At 39.1% G+C, this 19,691-nt stretch overlaps 2 protein-coding genes across 6 annotated transcripts in view; one reads left to right on the top strand and one right to left on the bottom strand.

Annotated features, from left to right (window-relative positions):
* Window positions 1-19,691, top strand: part of IMMP2L (inner mitochondrial membrane peptidase subunit 2) — a 659,819-nt gene that overhangs the window by 242,670 nt on the left and 397,458 nt on the right. The window lies entirely within an intron of this gene.
* LRRN3 (leucine rich repeat neuronal 3) overlaps window positions 8,722-19,691 on the bottom strand; it is a 63,683-nt gene continuing 52,713 nt past the window's right edge. Inside the window, exon 2 of the mRNA XM_020805473.3 lies at window positions 8,722-11,748. Coding sequence (XP_020661132.3) covers window positions 9,266-11,392 — 2,127 coding nt within the window. The 5' untranslated portion in view covers window positions 11,393-11,748 and the 3' untranslated portion in view covers window positions 8,722-9,265. The remainder of the gene's footprint in view (window positions 11,749-19,691) is intronic.

Below are 19,691 nucleotides of genomic sequence, written 5' to 3' on the forward strand. Positions count from 1 at the left end.
CAAATGTGTGTGCTCTGAAATCTTTGGGGGCAAATGTGTGTGCTCTGCCTAATTTCTTTTAATTATAACTATCACAAATGTGTGACACTGTAAAAGTTTGTGTAGCTTGCCCTGAGCCTGGATATATAGAGCGATCATGCAGGGCAAATATACACACTGGATTTTCAATTACAGTGGTGCCTCGCATAACGAGCGCACCGTTTAACGATAAATACGCATAGCGATGCGGATTTTGCGATCGCTAATGCGATCGCATACCGATATTTTAATAGGGTGAAAATCGCTGTGCGACGATCGGTAAGCATTTCGCTTATCGATCTTCGCATTGCGATGGGGGAACAGCTGTCCGACGGTTCCAAAATGGCCACCAGAACACCCAAAATGGCCGCCGGAACACCCAAAATGGCCGCCGGAACACCCAAAATGGCCACCGGAACACCCAAAATGGCCGTGGCCGGATGGGGAAACATTGCAGAATGGTGAGTTTTGGGCCCATTTGGAACACAGTAAATGAAGTTAACTTTGTTTAATGCGTTCCAATGGGCTTTTCCGTTCCGTTTAGCGATGTTTCCCCATAGCGAAGGTTAATCTGGAACGGATTAACCTCGCTATGCGGGGCACCACTGTAGAAGCGAAAGCATAGTGACAGAAAATGTGAATCATTCCTGTTTCAATGTTGTGTAACAACCAGAAGCCTGCATAGCTCCCTTAAAGGTAGGCACATAATAGTGTGTTTCACTATTGGGTTGGATCTGAGCATGTACAGTTTGGTTGATGGGAGTGAATTTCTCTGCATCCTTTTCAAGAAGAAGCTAACTCCTGTCCAATTGCTCAGAAATGCCATGTAGATTTACCCTCCAGCTGAACATCAGAGTATAGAGTATGTGGAAAATCCCTTAAAATTTGGTGGATGCACATTTTGGAAGTCAAGCTGTGATCATAGAAGGTGTCTCTGACTAATTTTTGCTCCTTTCTTCAACAGAGTCCACCCCAGTCAACAGAAATCCTTGATCCCATTTGTCCTACTTTAGGAAGTGGGAGAAGCTATGACAGGGAGGAAGGCATGGTTTACCAGCCCCATTCCATTTCAACATAAAACTTAAATACTGTATATACATAAGCCAATTTCAACCAACATGTACTTGAGTTACAGATGCAAATAGGCTGTTTTGTTTTAAGTTTTATGTTAACTGTGCAAAAATGGAATGGGGCTGGTAAAGCAAACTTTGTGTTACTGTACTTTTATACCCCATCTTTCTACTAGAAAGTAGTGCTCAAGGTGACTTGCAGTCTTTGTGAAGAGTTTTACCTCTTCTCTTCAGTAGCCCACAGAAGCCACCAAAAATCTTCCTGTTTGAGGGAATCTACTAATTAGAATGCCTTGTGGTTTGCAATGCAGAGGTGTAAGGGGGCAATAATAAGAAAGTAGGGCATGGTACCTTCTGCATCTCAGAAGATGGTGCAGACCAATCTACTAGCCCTGCCCATATAATATGATACTAGGGTTGTGGAAATCTCTCCAACTTGTCCCCACATTTTCAAGTTTTGAGATTTTTACTTCATATTATTTCCACGCCAAATAAGGTGATCTCCAAAATTTTAGTAAATGCATCAAAAATCAGATCGCATGAGATTTTCACCCATCTGTGCTAGTCAGATTCAATAGGCATATTCCCTTAAGGCAAATACAAGATAGATTTACTCCCTAAAGGAAGCCACAGGCTTGAGTTTGCAAGGGCTGAGCAGGGGGGTTGAAGACAGGACACTTTGGAGACCTCCCATTTATAGGGTCTCCATAAGTTGAAGGCAACATGGTGGTATACATCAACAACTCCCTGCATGGAGAGGACTATGTTGCACCTGGTTGCCAATATGAGGAACCTTTCAACTCTTATTCAGTAATGCTACAGTTGAATGTGCAGGAATTCAGACCCAGCCTTTTAAGAGTTAACCTCTCAAAATGAGTGTAGAAGAAGGCATATGTGAATTTCAGATTCTTTCTTTCTGAACTCTCACACTCTTTCCATTCTGAACATGAAGCAATTTAAAAATTTTGATAAATTATTGTTTAAAAAGCAAGCTGACACAGAATTGATCCCTCATCTCTGTATGATATTCGCTAAGCTTAGCAACACAGATTTGGGGCTGTAGTCTTGAAAATACAGTATAAATATTATCCGCATACATGAAATAGTAATATATATTAGTATGGAAGGATCTGTAACTCTTGTTTTCAAAGTGGGATATCTTTTACTAACTGCAAATCTATAGGAGTGCTAAAAATGTTTTGTCAGGGCAGGGCAGTAGCCAGGGGACTTCCCTCCCTCATTTTCTCTGCTGGAAGAAAACGATTCAGGGAGACTGAGAATATCATCCTACTACACATCAGTCCCTTTAAGATATGAATAAGAATAACAGGTTCCTATTACTGCAGCTCCCTCTCATTCTTTTTCATAACTGTATATACTAGCCATTGAATAATGTAAGGAAAATGATCACAGAAATCGCCTAGCATATGTGAAGAAACATGGTCTCACAATGACAAACTTTATTTTGATTAATACTCTTTTGAGTTGACTGTGAAACTATGATCAAAGAGAAGCAGTCAATACATTCTGTCTTAAACACCTGTTCACTTGTGTCGCTAGAGCTATACTACAACCGGAAATTAACGAATTGTGTTTTGCTTTTGATCATCTATGTGTGTTCTGTACCAAAATAGCACTCACTGGAGTAATTAATTTATAGAAAAAAAGTTTATAGAACTGGCATACCATATATTATTTAAGCACAGTACCTTGAATATGCTGGATTAGTTCTTGTCCAAGAAAACATGTCAGTCAGTCCAACTGATAAAATTACTCTCAGAATGAAATTTATTCTAAGTGTGAAATTTTGAAGTATAAAACATTATACATTATTGTGCAGCAGAGCAATCAAGATTCTACAAGGCAGTTCTAAAAATGGGGCAGCCCAAACAAAAAGTTATAACCTTGAAACTGGACTTCATTACCATTCACACTTGTTGAAAAACTGTCCTGATATTTGAGGAGACTTGTGGTGCAGTGGTTAAACTGCAGTACTGCAGCCAAGACACTGCTTACAACATAAGTCTCGACTTATGAACTTAATTGGTTCTGGAAGATGGCTGTAACTCAAAAAGGTCGTAAGTCGAAGCACTATTTCCAATAGGAATGCATTGAAATGAAATTAGTCCATTCTGGCCGAAGAAAAAAATCACCAAAAAACCAAAAACAAACGAACACTACAAGACCCATCAGAAAGGCCATTAATCCAGTCCAGCAGAAGGAAAACAAGACAAAACAGAAAAGCAACCAAACCCTGCAAGACCTATCGGAAATGTGATTGATCCATACTGGCTGAAGGAAAAAAAAACCAAAAAGCAAACAAACCCTACAAGACCCACTGGAAATGAAAAAAAAGAAAACCAAAAAGAAAACAGAGACTGCAAGACCCATCGGAAATGCAAAAGGAAAAACCTGGAAAGCAAACAAAGATTGCAAGACCCATCGGAAATGCAAAAAAGAAAAACCGAAAAGCAAACAGAGACTGCAAGACCCATCGGAAATGCAAAAAGAAATACCTGAAAAGCAAACAGAGACTGCAAGACCCATCAGAAATGGGAGAAAAAACAAAAAACAAAAAACAAACAATGCAAGACCCATCACAGCATAGAAATATAACCTACCACCCAGCCCAAACCCACACTGCAAAGCCCACCCAGAACAGCCAATTTTTAAAAAGTAGGAAGCAGCACCTTATCAGGCAGTCTGAAGCCTCCTCTGAACACTCTCTAATGATTGGGGCAAAAGAGCTAAAAAGAAGGAGCCTCTTAGCCACCAACAGTTAGCAATTTGAATTTCCCTACCTTTTTCCCTGCCTTTTTTCTGGTTGTAGCTCGAAGCTCTGGTCGTCGAAGCAGAATTTTGCATACGGAGCTGGTCGTAACTTGAAATGGTCGTAAGTCAAGACAGTCATAAATCAAGGCACCACTGTATCCTGTAGACCATCTTGATGCTGTCATTGGTGTTTTCTACATTCCATCTGCCCATTGCTATGTAAAACGTGGCATCCATTTTTCCTTCTGGCAATGTGAGGACAATATTTGTGTGGTAATATTGGGCCATTTCCTGACTTTTTGAATCATGGGTACAGAAGCAAAATATTCCATTCATAAACTGGATATTTATTTATTTATTTGAAGAACTGAATTATAATAATGGCTAACTTCATTTAACAGATGTGAAATTCTTATAGTTCTGTGTGATTTCTGTGTGGTTATTATAGGCCATTGATCTCAACTGCATTGCTGGAAACAAATGTAATTCTAGTCCTGCGCTATAACAGTAACAGATTGTGAGTGTGTTTTGGCTCAAAAGACAAACATACAAGATACATGAGCAAGTTCGTACTGACCTACACAGTGCCAGCATTATATTAGGTCATATTTCAGCTACTGTGTGTTTGATAAATAGCCTGCCTCTAAAAGCTCTGTCCTCAGTGCTGAAATTTCCCATGATGTATGGCCATGTCTGGCTGATAAATTCTAATGTCGGCATGTGTGTGATAGCGATTCATCAGGTTTGTAAAGAGTGTGTTCAGTGAAACATATTGAATTCATGAACATCCAGATTTCAGATATTAGATAATTACTACTGGCACTCCCTCCACCACACACGTACCTTCCACCTTGTGTTCAATTTAAAAATCACTTGTAGGTGCAAGCAACTGCTGGGCATTATACAAAAATTGTCACATTTTAAGATGGAACCAAATTGTTCGAAACTCAAGTGACAATTTCCCCCCTCCACATGGTGTTAATGCTGTCCATTCTGTACAAAAGAACATGGCATGAGAACAATAAGAAAACCCTTTGGCACTGTATAGAAATGCTTCTGCTTATGCTGATCATCCAACATAATGAATAGTCCAGACTTTCAACTTTGATATGACCAAGGCAGTTGACCACAGATCACAAGCTAACCTCAGCATTGCTAACTTAATGGTGTTTTGGTTACCCAGTGTTCTCATGGTATAGCACTGTACCCTATGAACCTCTGGAGTCTTCTGAGTTTCTCATCTCCCTGATGAAGATGCTGCTGCTTCCACTTGCAGTTCTTCTAATTTAATGTCACTCCAAATACCTATAGCATGACCCAAATGAAGAGGCAAATGTTTGGAACGATGTCTTGCAGCATCATTCAGACTAATTTCTTGCCTTCCTTTAAAACCCTTGCCGTGGTGCCTGCTGAAGCACCTTGCTCTATGGTAGAACCTACCCTGTTTCTGTTCTTTGCATATCTTTCACTCTTGCTAAGAACTTTCCTTCCAGTATGATACTACTGCCTGTCTGCTTGACCATGTGGGACTGTATTCAGACCACTCCTCATACTTGGTTTTAGTACTGCTATTATGATTTAGGAAATTTGGTGGATGCCAAATCTGACATGAAAATTATGCAAAACCTGTTTTCCTTGAAATCATACAAGTACGTATTGCCCAAATCTGGAGGGATGTACCACTCCATAATTTGGTGGGTTAGCCCCTTATTTTTGATTGGTTTTATATGGTGGTCTTGTTTCAGTTCTTAACAATGAGCATGATTTTCTTTTCATTGCCCTCTTACAAGCTTGTGCTCTTCAGTTTTGTTCACATAAATTGGCATAAGAGTAAAATCAAATATTGGTTTTAAGACAGAATTCTCCTGTTTAGGGTCATAGCTGAATTAGTTGGAATTATTCCTTTGGTCTGATCAACGGTGTAATCTCATCTTGCTTATCCCTTGGGATAAGTAGTGTTTGATCACATTGTATATCTTGTGAGAAAGTTCCTTAATAGTTGCTACCTCAGAAAAGTAAACAAGGTCAAAAGTATGTCATAAATTTCTTGATAGATTGGATGAAAGACCTGTTTAGGACAGTTTTACATTTCTTGAGGGCATTTTGTGTTTGTTTGAAGAACAGTAATCTAAACTCTCTCTCTGTGTAAACAATACAGCCCATTTATGTAAGCAAAGGCTGACTGGATAGCTCAGTTAGTTGAAATACCTGACTGTGGAGCCAGGGATTGAGAGTTTCATTTCCCCACTGTGCCTCTCTGGAGAAGATCCAGCCCGTATATCATTGGGCAATCTATACAGCGACCTGGCTCAAAGAGGCCAGGAATGGAACCCCGCCTGCATTAATAAATTTGCTAGAAAATCACTCACATTCATGTGGAACTTGATTTTGTATTTACTACAGTGATGGGGGTGTGGAGTGTCCAGTGGGGCATCTAGTCAGGGTTTGTGAGACCATTTTTCGTCATTGTGGCCTGATAATGTGAATAAGACTCTTGAATCTGTTTCTCCTAGTGCATGTAAGCTTGGCCCTTGCTCATCTTGGCTAATAGTATCTAGCAGAAGTTGATTAATTGGGTGGGTGCAGGATAAATGCCTCATTATCTCAGGGAGTTGTGTCTGCTGCCTTGAAAGAGGAAATACTGCAACCTCTTGTGAAGAGGATCTCTCTGGATTCAGAGGTATGTGTGAATTACCACCCTAACACAACTATCCCCCCTTTACGGCAAGGTAATTGAGAGTATGATGGCTGGGCAACTTCAGATGGTCTTGGAGGAAACAGAAAATCTGGACTAATTTTAGTTTAGTTTCGGGCCAGGGTTTGGCATTGAGACAGCCTTGGTCATCTTGACCAGTGATGTACTCCAGAATAAGGATGGAGGCTGTGCAATTGTTTTGATACTGTTGACTGTGGTATTCTCTTGGACTAGCTCTGCAGAATGGGAGTAGAAGGCACTGTCTTGTATGGTGCTTACCTGTGGGACTGATTCCAAAGACTGGGACTGGGGGATTTCTGTTCAGCTTCATGAGGATTAAACTGTGGGGTACCATAGGAATATATTCTGTTTCTTCATGCTATTCAAAATCCATATGAAGCTGCTGGAGAGGTCATTTGAAATTTTGAGGCTGGGTGCCATCAGTATGCTGATGACACTCAGCTCTGCTTCTTGCCAACAGAATTGACTGAGGCTGTGTATGACCTGAATCACTGTTTTGTGGCTGTATTGGGCTGGATGAGATCCAATAAACTGAAGATGGATCCTGACAAGATGGAGACTCTGTGTGTCAGTAGATCTCACAGCTTTTATGAATGGGGCTGCAATTCCTCTGAAGGAGCAGGTACATAGCCTAGGGTTACTCCTTGAACCATCTTTATCACTCATGTTTAGGTGAGCACAGTGGTTCAGAATGCCTGGGGCCAATTGGCCCACCGGCTGTGACCATTCCTGGACAGGGACATCCTGGCTACAGTAGCTCATGCACTGGTTACCTCTTGGGTAGACTAATGTAATGCACTTTAAATAGGGCTGTTCTTGAAGATGCAAATAGGTGTAATATGCATAAGCTTGACTGCTAACAGGAGCATCATTTGGACATTACATTACACCAGTGGTCCCCAACCTTGGGCCTCCAGATGTTGTTTAACTCCCAGAAACCCTGACCAGCAGAGGTGGTGGCGAAGGCTTCTGGGAGTTGTAGTCCAAGAACATCTGGAGGTCCAAGGTTGGGGACCTCTGCATTACACCATTTCTGAAAAACCTTCACTGGCTACCAATATACTGTATATCTTGTCTGAGTTTGAGGTGCTAATGACCTAATTGGCTTGTGACCTGGATATCTGAGGGCATCACCCTCCTTATACACACCTGCCAGATCACTGAGATATGCTGCGGGGGGGGGGGGGGCTAATATTCCATGTCCCACTATTGAGAACAATCCACTATGTAGAGACATGAGAGAGGGCTCTCTTAGCTCTAGCATCCCAGTTATGAAATACTGTCCCTATCACTGGCCTTAACCCTAAACTCATTTTGGCACCATGTTAAAAGATAGTTATTCACCAAGACTTTCTGGGATTAAGGTAGTAAGCTGTGGAAGCTTCCCTTTTGTTATTGGTTTTAATGTATGCATATAGTTTTAAATATGTTTGAAGTTTTACATTTGAATTGTTTTATGTGGCTTTTATTGCTGTACCCCTCCCTGATATAATAAGATATAGGGTGAAATATAAATGGTTTAAGTAAATAATCTGATTTCATATTTCCTGTGGAACAAAGCCATTGCTTTGTCAAATCTTGATTTATCTGTTTAATTTTTATATAGGTGAAATGGGAATAATCATCAGAATGATTCGTGTAATGATAGTATAAAAGGTTTGGAAAATTCAGCTCATAAAATGTGACAGAAATTGTGGTAATATTAAGTATGGTTTACAATCAGTTGAGTGTTACTGAGTTGTACCTTGTGAAATTGTGTCTCACTGTTCAGTTAGTGAAAAACATATGCAGATCCTGATACAGATGGATATTTAGGGACACAGTTGCTTAAAACAAATAAGATTCCATGGTGGGGAAGTCCAGTTTCCATCAACCCTTTTTAGCTTGGTCAGTAGTAAAGGATGATTTAGTCCATCAACATCAAAAGGCATATAGATTTTCTGGACTTGTTTTGAACAGTACTGCATTTTCCTCAGGGAAGAATGCATATACTAACTATGCATTAAAATGTATGGGCTAAGCATAACTTAATTCTTGTTAATTAGAGCTAATTTACTTTCCCTTGATTTCAGTGTTGTCATTAGTCTTGTAAGTTGGAGTATATGTTCCAGAAGAATTTCTTTAGAAATAAATAAATGCAAACTATTTTGATTGTAATCAAAAAACTGTATTTTTCTTCATAAAAAAGTTTCACATACTCACTGCCTACTCTACAGAATTTATCCATTTCATTACACCACGGGTCAATTCTAATTTTATTGGTTCACTGCCAAAAAAAAAAACCCAAAACAAAAACAAAACAAAACTCGTGGCTAATGTGTGTCATACAACACAGGAGGAGAGTATTACTCAGTTCCACTATTCCTACATTTAATTAAAAAAACAACGAATACAGAATTTCTTTCATCTACTTGCACTGCTTAGACAGTACCGAGTGCCTCTTAGATTATAAGAAGTCACACTTTAAAATCCTAAAAAACAATTTGGTTGTCACAGAACTCTTTGAAGACAGGTGTTTGTTTTGTTTAAAAAAAATATACCACACCGGCAGACATTTGTATTTGTAGCCACCACCATTGGCTGAATCTGAGGTTCAGATTTTTTGTAACCTTTTTTGCCTTTTTATTGAGCAGAGTTACAGTCTTGCGTTGCCCCATTTTGAAACACTAAGTATATTCATATTGGCATTTCACGATGTATTAGGTGGGACCCCTATAACCGTTGCTTGGATCTCAAGGGCTGTGCTTTTCTCCCTGTCAGTATCCCAAAGACTGATAAGAGGAGGATAAAGCTCACCAAAAGAAAAAGTCTGTTTTTTAAGGTAATTCCTGAAATAGCTGTGTCCTGCATCACAGTTCATTTCGTGGAAGATGCAACTGAAGAGAGACATCACACAAAAGAATCCCAAAAGAGCACCAAAGCAGGCAAGCAATGTAGTGGTGTTGGTTTTCTCATAATTTGTCATTGCTGGATCCAATCCATTTGTTGTGACATTGATGCATTGTCTTGCATTCTGCAGCTGGACTGTAGGGATGTCCATACAAACTTTATATTCTGTTGATGGGGTAAGATGTGTAAAGTTATAGACCTTTATATGGGATGGAATCCGCGCACTCTGTGCAGTTGGGGAGTTTCCATCTTTTGGAATGGCACTCCATCGGATGGCAGATTTCAGTATTTTAGAGTTTGCTTTCCAGGACAGTAGGATGGAACTAGGGCGCACATCTTCTACTTCAATAGACAAAGCTTTATGATTATCCTGGGGGAAAGAATCATCCACATTAATCACAATGGATTTTAAATCTGCACCCACTAAATTAGTTGCTATGCATGTGTATAGGCCGCTTTCTTCTTGTGTTATATCACTAATGTCTAGTGTTCCTTCTGAATGTACATAGTATTTAAGAGAAACAGTGTTGGGCAATAGCTTATGCCCTGATGGAGTTATCCAGTATACTTCCGGTTCTGGTTCAGCAATTGCTCTGCAGTGTAAGGAAACATAGCTGCCTGCTTCTAAATTTAGGCTGGAGGGGAAGCTTTCTGGAGCAATCAGGGGAAGGCAAATTTCCATCATTTCCCTGAAATGAACTTTCCTCACATTCTGGCCTTGAAATTCAGGAGGATCCACACAAAATAATGACTCTGGCTCCATGAATCTAATGCTAGTTTTATTCATATTTATCCACCGGATGACACAATCACATCGGATAGGGTTGCTATGTATGCTGATTTCTTTGAGATTAGGCAGAGACTCAATTGTACTGCGGTACAGGGCACTGAGTGCATTACTGTTGAGCATAAGTGATTCTAGCCGGGGAAGTCGGTAGAATGCATTTGGATGTATATATGATAATCTGGGGTTATTGGTTGCTTCTATTTTTCTTAAATCTGGCAAATTGTCAACAGCCAGGTTATCTATAGATATCAGTTCAGGCATGTTATTAATTCCCAGTTCTTTGAGGTGTATCATATTGCTAAAATCGCCTCTTTTTATTCTGTTAATGGGATTCTTGTTTAGATCCAAAAATTTAAGGCTTTTAGCCTTTTGAAGAGCTGTATGTGGCACTTTAGCTAATCTGTTGTCATAAAAAGAGATGCTTTCTAAATTGTCAAGGCCAGCCAAGGCATTATCTGGTATTTCTGTGAGATTTATGCCTGCTAAAACCAGGCTCCGCAAACTGATGAGAGGCTTAAAATTCATATCTTCGATTCTGATTATTGGGTTTTCTCCAATCATCAGGATCTCCAGATTAGGAATAGGTTCAAACCACTTGCTGTTGATCAGTTGTAGACTATTTGAATTGAGATGAAGTCTCAGGAGACGACCAAGACCTATGAAGGCTCCTGGTGCAATTGTGGAAAGCAGATTGTGATTAATGTAGAGCTCTTGGAGGTTGCTTAGCCCAGAGAGACATTTATCAGGCAACTCTGTAAGTTTATTTTCCTCCAAATACACTGAAAGAAGCTGGGGTATCTTCCAAAGTTCAATATTGGCCACTGAGGATAAACTGTTCTGAGATAAATCCAGGCCAGTAAGGTTTACTGGGAATTCTGCTGCGTATTCAATTTTTTGAATATTGTTAGCTTGAAGAAGCAGAACCTGTGTGTCAGCAGGCAATTGAGCTGGAAAAGTAGAAAGGCCCACATCATTGCAATCTACCATTGAAACTTCCATGTATATAGATCTTGGAGTAAACCACGGTCTTATCTCGCATGTACAAGACTGTGGGCAGTCTGCTTTTTTACCTACTGCTTGTACCAGTGCAATGATAGTTAGGCCAAGTAAAAACTGAATTTTGAATGGCATGTCCTTCATCTTAGCTCAGTATTTCTGAAAAATAATTGGCCCTGCACAATTAAAGTTTTGAAGTTCAGAAAAAGTTGATCATTTGGTAGATCAGTCCCTTGCATTTGTCAAATGATGCATGATGAACAGGCACAGAACCCCACTAGTAGCTGGAAGTACGTTGCACCTTTGCAATCACTTTGTCGCGTTAGAAGAGGCATATTTGGGAAATAATAGTGTTCTTCTCAAAACGATAAATATTGAAATCTGTCTGAAATGAGGTCCATCCAGAATGCCATAGACAAGGAAGTAGGCCAGTTATATAGTAGCATTAATTTCAGATTCCATGTTGTTGTCTTCTGTTTTTATTGTCTTCAAAAAGAAACCTGCCATATAAAGAAAATAACAATTAATAAATGCAACCTTGGAAAAACAACATAGACATGAATTTTAAATTATTTTGAAAACTTTACTATATTACCTAGATAAATTGATTTAGATGAAAATTTTACTGTATTGCTTACTACACATGGTATTTAGAGACAGAGTGATGACTGACCTAAAAAAAATAGTCTTATTGTATCAGTCTAAAATTCTAGTGTCTTAACATGTAATGTCAGAGTGATGATAAAGAATAGTATAGGCATTTACCTGTTAGTAAAAACAAGTCTGGCAGTTACCTTCTCTGTGTACACAGTAGCATGCTTAAATAGTGCAGTCTTCTAAGTGTTTGGGTCTAATTTGCTCTCATCTGGCATGACCAATAGACATTGCCCAAGTCTAGCCTACTAAATCAGCCCCCAGTTTGTATGTCAGCAGGCCACACTGAGTTATAGAAGCATTCTTCAAGTGAATTTATGAAATTACAACCTTGGATTTACCGCTTGCCATCAACTGTTGAGTGTATATGTAAATTAACAATGTGATGACTTAGGATCTATTGGATGGATGGGGCTTCAGGTGTCATTACAGTTGCTAGAGAGATTGATGTGTGTTGGGAGGTGACAACTCCGATCTTCTTTTCTCCTCAGGGAAACTTGCTAGGCCTATTGCTCTGATATTATTATATTCCCAAGCCCATCTTGTGGATATAGTTAATGTGGGGTGTGAAACAGGTTGTCCTGAGGGGAGAAAGATCAACTTTGTATTTTGTATCTTGTTGTATGACGTTTTATGATAATTCTATTCTGAATGGCTTTGACTACCTTGTGATCAAGAAGCTGGATGCAGATATCAATAAAGTCAAAGAGTTGTCTTGTGGGCACTCATATTAGCAAGATGTTTTGTTTGGAATTTCAAGTAATGTTTGACTGTTTTATCCTTCACCAGTGTTGATAGGAATTTGGCTTGAAATTGACATTAATGAGCAATATCATAAACAGTATACATATTTGTAATGTGTATATACCCAGCATTGTAAAGGTTTGATATTGGGCATGTGAAAGTATTTGTGTGGTTTTGTGGATTCTCTCCAGAATTCTCGTGACAATAAATGCAATGATACTGTAAAGTACCACGTGGATTAGAAGTACATAAGGGATTTCAAAATGTTTTGACCTGATCAATAAAGGTTCACTTTAACACACCATGCAATCCATAGCATGTAGCAGAAATTGTAGAATTTACTTTGTTAGTTCCAAGAGACCCGCGCTCAGCTTGGCCACTGACCATGCTGTTCTAGGAAATTTTGGACCTAGCGTCTGAAAAAGCTTCTGGCATACATAGCATGTTTTACACAGTCACATGGCATCTTATCCTCTGCTCCTATCCTTTTACCCCTTGCATTAACAAGGGATAGCAGAAGCATTGTTTACAAACTGCAGAATAAGGCCAGTAGTTCATTGACATTGATAAATGTATTCTGAGATGTTGCTGTTAAAGAAAAATTGAGAATAAGCCGAGTACAGAGCTATGGTGTCCTCCAACCTGGATACCATATACACGTCTAAAATAACATCAGATTTGGCTCCTTCTCTTTATTGACGGCATTACACCTTTATCAATAAAAGCGACTTACAACTTTTCAGATAACTTAGAATACTAAGTATTCTGCCAGTGATGTATGTTATCTGAAAGGAGCCCTGCTGATGTTAGCAAGAAAGGCATATTGTGGTGGTAATTTTTAAAGGCAATCTATATGTCTACTGTTTTAAAATGTTTTAGTTTGTACTTTATCTGCATCCACCTACATTTGTACACCTACAATTATACATGCAGACAGACAGAAACAGAGTACTTCTGTCTATGACCATGTTTGATTAGTAATGGTAATATTGAGCATTTATGATACTTTAGACTATTCCTAACAGTTGAACAAATCATTTCACTCATCCTCACAACAATGCTGTAAATTGTCAAAGCTGTAGCTGAAGCAGAGAAATGGTGGTGTTGGCTGCTGCTTGGGATGTGACTGGGAACAAGCCATCCAGACACAGAGCTGGCGGATGTGGCCCCGACACAACGAGCCTTTTTAATGTCCCTAACCAGCATCTCTAAGAACTTCACTTGATTGTTATCGGATTTCAGTGGACCTACTTTGGAACAAGTAATTTGATAAGTATAGAAACACTATGCTTTATGCATCCCCTACTATTTTGCCAAGGCAATGTACCTGCCTGGCAGTTGTGATATAGGTGATGTGATAGAAAACATGCAGGGGAAACATGTTGTTTTGAAGTTTTTCAGTATATTTTATTTGTAGTGAAACATACCATTGGTACAAAGTGACCTAATCAAACTATAATCTGTTCCATGAAATTAGGTATTACGCATTGACTTCAAAGTGTTATATGTTTATATGTTAATGCTTACATATAAAGCCCTAAACGGTTTAGGACCTCGATACTTGGCCGAACGCTTACTCCCAACTAGCTCTACCCGTGTCACCCGCGTGAGCCAGGAGGTGAGGCTGAGGAGCCTGACGCCGAGGGAGGCCCGGAAGGAAAGAACTAGAACCCGGGCCTTCTCGGCGGTGGCTCCTCACCTCTGGAATAACCTACCTCCGGAGATTCGCGCTGCACTCTCGCTGGGTACTTTTAAGAATCAACTAAAAACGTGGATGTATAGACAGGCCTTCCCTTCCAGTTAATTCCTGTCCTCTTTCCTTTTTTTTTCTCTTTATTTGATTTATTTTGTATTTTTCCCATTGCAAAATCATTTAATTAATTAATTGTTATAATTTTTTCTTGAACTTGTTATGTTTTATGTTGTAAGCTGCATAGAGTGGTCGAAATGACTAGATAGGTGGGATAATAATAATAATAATAATAATAATAATAATAATAATAATAATAATAATAATAATAATAATAATAATAATAATAATAATAATAATAATAATAATAATAATAATAATAATAATAATAATAATAATAATAATAATAATAATAATAATAATAATAATAGGTAGCTTCTCTGGCTTCCAGTGAAAAATGAAACATATGCAAAAATAATTAATCAAAGTAGCTTTAGAAACCATTACCCTGCTGTCTCTATTATCAATGTTGGTTTTTGAGGGGTACACTGAGAAACTAAATTCAATATGCAACAATATCCCATTAGGTGTGAAATAACATGCAGAAAGGAGGTTTACTTGTTTTGACGGGCTATTGTGGCCTTTGCTTGTTGCATGGATTTTTCTTTTACGCGTATGTGATTAATTTCTAACCTTGAACATAGAAGCATACAATACATTTAGGCACAAGATGTTCAAGATGAAGTTGGGCTGCGTATAAAAGAATCTTGTGCATTTAATTTCAGAGATGGAGGAGAGTAAATTTGATTTTCTTTTCAAAGGTGCAAATATCAGAATGAAATATTGATGGTGAGAGTGCTTCATTTTTTAACGAAAAAGACGTCTTACACACATTTCCTAATGCTCAGCAAGAATGTAAGTTTATATACAGGGAAAACATAGCTATCTTGGTATATGTTGGAAGGTTTCTTGTTAAGAGGTAACATGCCCCTGGCAAAGAACCTCTGTGGCAGTGCTACCTGCCATCTACAACTGGCATGCTGAGGAATGATCAAGCTTCTCATTTCCTTGCTGCCTGGCATTTAAGACAGTTCTGGCTTAATAGATAGAGTTATTCACTGTACAGATAGTTTTATTCTAAAGTTACTGGATTGTATTGTTCTGTTCTATTTTTACACACACACACACACACACACACACACACACACACACACACACACACACACACAGAGAGAGAGAGAGAGAGAGAGAGAGAGAGAGAGAGAGAGAGATCCTAAATATAATTTGTAATCATCTAGTGTAACCAAGTAATGGTACCCAAGGCTGGTCCACCAGGTCAGCCTTGGACTGTAATTGAGTTCATGACAAAATAAGGGTTTTGCACTTTGGGATACAGTTTAATAAAGGAAAAGCACCTCTCCCCCCCCCCCCCGGCACTAGGTCAGCATTATTTTGAAGCAAAGAATGAGATTTGCAATATCTATGTCAATTAATCTATCTGTGCAATGGAGACAACCTGATTTATCGCATAGAACTCTTTAGAAAGACCACTGCCATAATATAATTAGGAGGTACTTTGATAAAAGAAAACAGTAGTTTGATGGAAATCCAATGCAAGGCCCATGTGGGAAGCGGGGGAAGGAGTTCACAGCAGTTTTCTTCAAGATCTTCTGCCCTCAGCTGTCTGGCACAAATGCTTTATTTTTGCAAGTACCAATTAAAAAAAATTAATTAAAAAAATCCATGTGTAATATTTCCTTGTTGAAATGTATCTTTTGTTAACTATGACAGCAGTGCTAGCTGTTTTTGGAACTAATATGTTCCCGACTCACTGCATGACCCTTTGTGGACTAATTATCCCTCTTGTAGACAATGATTGGTATGCCTTAATTAGACTTGTCCCTCTTGCTGTCAGTAGTGACTCATCCTTTGGTTCTCAAGGGATGTGTGCATCTCTTATTTGAGCGGGAATGGATGAAATGGATCATTGTTTCTAATCTCAAGCTAAGAACCAGCTGGAGTGGAAAGGGAACTTAAGGCACTAGAAATTGCCTCTCCTCACCCCCCACCCCCACTGCCTTCACTCTCAGAAACCTTATTTTCAAGGGGGGTTGCAGTAATTTGAATGTAATATCCCTTGATGCTAATGAGGGAAGCTGTTCATTTCACATGAGCCTATTTAGAGGTGGCAAGGATTCCTACAACACAGCTGTATTTACATAGCTACCTCTCAAAGAAAACTGTTGAAAAGCCATTCCTTAATTTCTGTTCTTGCGACTTTTGAATAATAATTCAGAAAGATTGCTAAAAAAAAAAACCAAGAAGCAATTAGTTACTATTTCTTAGTACATTAGCAAGTGTTAGCTAGTTTAACTAACTTTTCTGTGTGTTTTCCACAGGCATTCGTCGCACTGGTCAAAATCCTGTTGCTTTGCACTGCAAGTCACAGCTAGAGCAGGCCTGTTGAACCAGTGGGGATGTGGTGTGTCAATTTCTTTGCTCATTCCTTTGCTTCAGTGAACCTACTCTAGTTGCAACTTGCTGCACAAAGCAAGAGGATTTCAGCCATTATACATGGAAGCATTCTGGTTAAAGACTGCAGGTTTGGAACTGCTTACAGTTAATGTTACTTGCTGTGCAACATTCCTACTAATAAACCTCTTCCGTCTGTGTATACTAGTTCTGCACGCTAGGGAACATTCAAAAGCAAAACTCCAATTCATAGTCTGATGAGGTACTACATATAAACTATCTATTTATTTAAAATAATTTCTCCTTAAAAAAGAACCCAAGATGGCTTACATCATTAAAAGCATAATATTGAAAGTTAAAAGCAATAAATTATTCAAATATTAAAGAAGAATTAATAACAGTGTATTTAAATGTTAGATAAAAGCATTACAAAAACAGATTTAGAAGCAACAAAAATATAAACCATCCCATATATTGTCTCCTAGACAGTCGGTCACTAAGGAAAAGCCTGCTTGAAGAGAAAGTTCTTTGCCTGCATTAGATCATCACCTCATTTTTAATATTGTACAGATCAAGTCAAGAACTGCTGCTTAAAATAACTTTTCTAGATGGTCTGTTCATTCTTTGTAGAGAAGGGAATAGATATTGTGGTTTGTAGCTCCTGGCCAAGATGGGTCTCTTGGAAGAGGAAAGTATTTTACAGTACAAGGTATAATTATGCTTATTCCCATCCCATCCCCATTATTAAATATTTGTATTTAAACAGTTTAATAATATAAGAAGAACCCTGCTGGATCAGTTCAAAGGCCCACTTTACCTGACGTCTGTTTACCAGCATGGCCAGTCAGATGCCTATATAAAGGCTATAGGCAGGAGATGATGACAGTAGCCCTCACTAACTCTAGCTACACAGAAACTAGTTGTCTTTGTGGCCTCTAGACATGACCCTACACCAGTGGTGTCGAACTGTGGCCCTCCAGATGTTCTTGGACTTCAACTCCCAGAAGCTTTCACCACCACCTCTGCTGGCCAGGATTTCTGGGAGTTGAAGGCCAAGAACATCTGGAGGGCCACAGTTCGACACCACTGCACTGCTGGCCGACATTACACTCTGTGGAAAGGAATTCTATAGGCTAGTAACTTCCTTTGGTCTATCTTGAATCTCCAACATTTACTCTCCTGCAGTCACCTCAGGTCTGATGCCTGTGATTATGACAGAGGGACAAACACTTCTCTCTGTCCATTTTCTCCAAAACATAGTAAGATTTGCCCCAGTCACTTGATGGCTTCTAACCTCCTTCCCTATGTTTTCCCCATACAAATTCTTATTGCACTACAAGAAGCAGAACTGTGCTCTGTAGTCCAACCAAGGCTACTGTAAATGTAAAATTACTATATAGTTCTTCATTTTGTGAGCCACTTATGTCATGTTTTTTCTTGGTTTCTCTCTTGGTTAGATATTGCCTGAGGGACAGCCGAAGGCTTAAAATGTTTGTATGAAAGTGAGATAGGATAAACTCTCACTTTTGGGGCTATTACAGTTTTAAAAGTTCTTAGGCCATAAAAAGCTTATGATATCAGAGAACATTTGAAACTATGTTTCATCTGAAAATAGTTTAGAAAAAAAGGGATTAAAATTCTTTGATCAATTTTTTTTAAAGAAATCACCATATTCCTGGATCCTGTGATGTAAATGAAGCTTTCATCTCCAGTATTACTCTGTATCTTGTATTGAAACCATTTTTCCTTAAAAGCAGGAAAATAATACTGATTGTAGCCTTATTAGATGAGAGGCTGGTTTCATACCTAGATACAGTGCAGGTGTATAAAGAGAATGTCTGTTTACTGTAACCAAATCCATATTTGGCAAATTAGCTTGTACATATTTACTTTATTAGCTAGTTGGGAGTTAATATGGATTTGAGTGCATGTCTCGTACCTCAGACCCATAGTACTGAAACACTTGCATATCTAGAGAGATAAGGTTGCAACAGGAGGAAGTACCGTATTTTTCCGTTTACAAGACGACCCACAGTATAAGACAACCTCCCCTTTTCTAACACCCAAATAAGAAAATTTGAGGGCAGCACGCACGCGCATGCGCGCCACTTTGATCCTCACACCCTTTCCCGGCTGCTTTTCCCGCTTTCTAAGCCCTGCGGAGCTTAGGAAATGGCTAATGCAGCCATGAAAGGGCAGTGCGCTTGCACCCCTTTGATCCTTAACCCTTTCAGGCTGCTTTATTCTGTAGCTTCGCAAAAGGCAGGGAAAGAGGCTGCTTGCCCTGTATAAAACTACCCTCAATTTTTGGTCCATTTATTTAAGTAAAAAAGTCTCGTCTTATACATGGAAAAATACAGTACTCATGAACCTTAACACGTGATTTGATATAAAAGGCTGTGTTGAGTTGTCAGCCTTGGGATTTTCTTGCATAAATTAAACTTTTCTTAAAATTTAGTAAAAATACAAATGTGAAATAGAACTCCCTTGTGCTCCCCGCCATCCAAGTTACATATATTTGTTTTACCATTCTGGAAAAAAGCAAGGGAAAACTGATAGAGTTTGTCCCGCTTCTCTGCAAGCAGCCTCCTTCGACAAGGGATGAAAAGGTGGTGGTGGAGAGCTTGCTTCAAAAGCAATCTCCAGAGCATCGTTTTCTGCCCATGAGTGTGATAGTCTGCTTTTATCCACTGGATTTGATTTGGGAGGCAGAGTGGGAGTGGGGTGGGGAATATTTCTTTCTCACAACTAAGGGGTCACAGAGAATTTCAACAGAGGCACTGAAGGGTAGGAAAAGATCACAACCGGTTTGTTGAGCAAAGGCAGGGTAGGTCAGGACTCCAGACACAGCATTTTGCAGCAGGCCCTGGCGCTGCCTTTCAC

The sequence above is a fragment of the Pogona vitticeps genome, chromosome 5, assembly GCF_051106095.1.
Source record: "Pogona vitticeps strain Pit_001003342236 chromosome 5, PviZW2.1, whole genome shotgun sequence".
Taxonomy (NCBI): domain Eukaryota; kingdom Metazoa; phylum Chordata; class Lepidosauria; order Squamata; family Agamidae; genus Pogona; species Pogona vitticeps.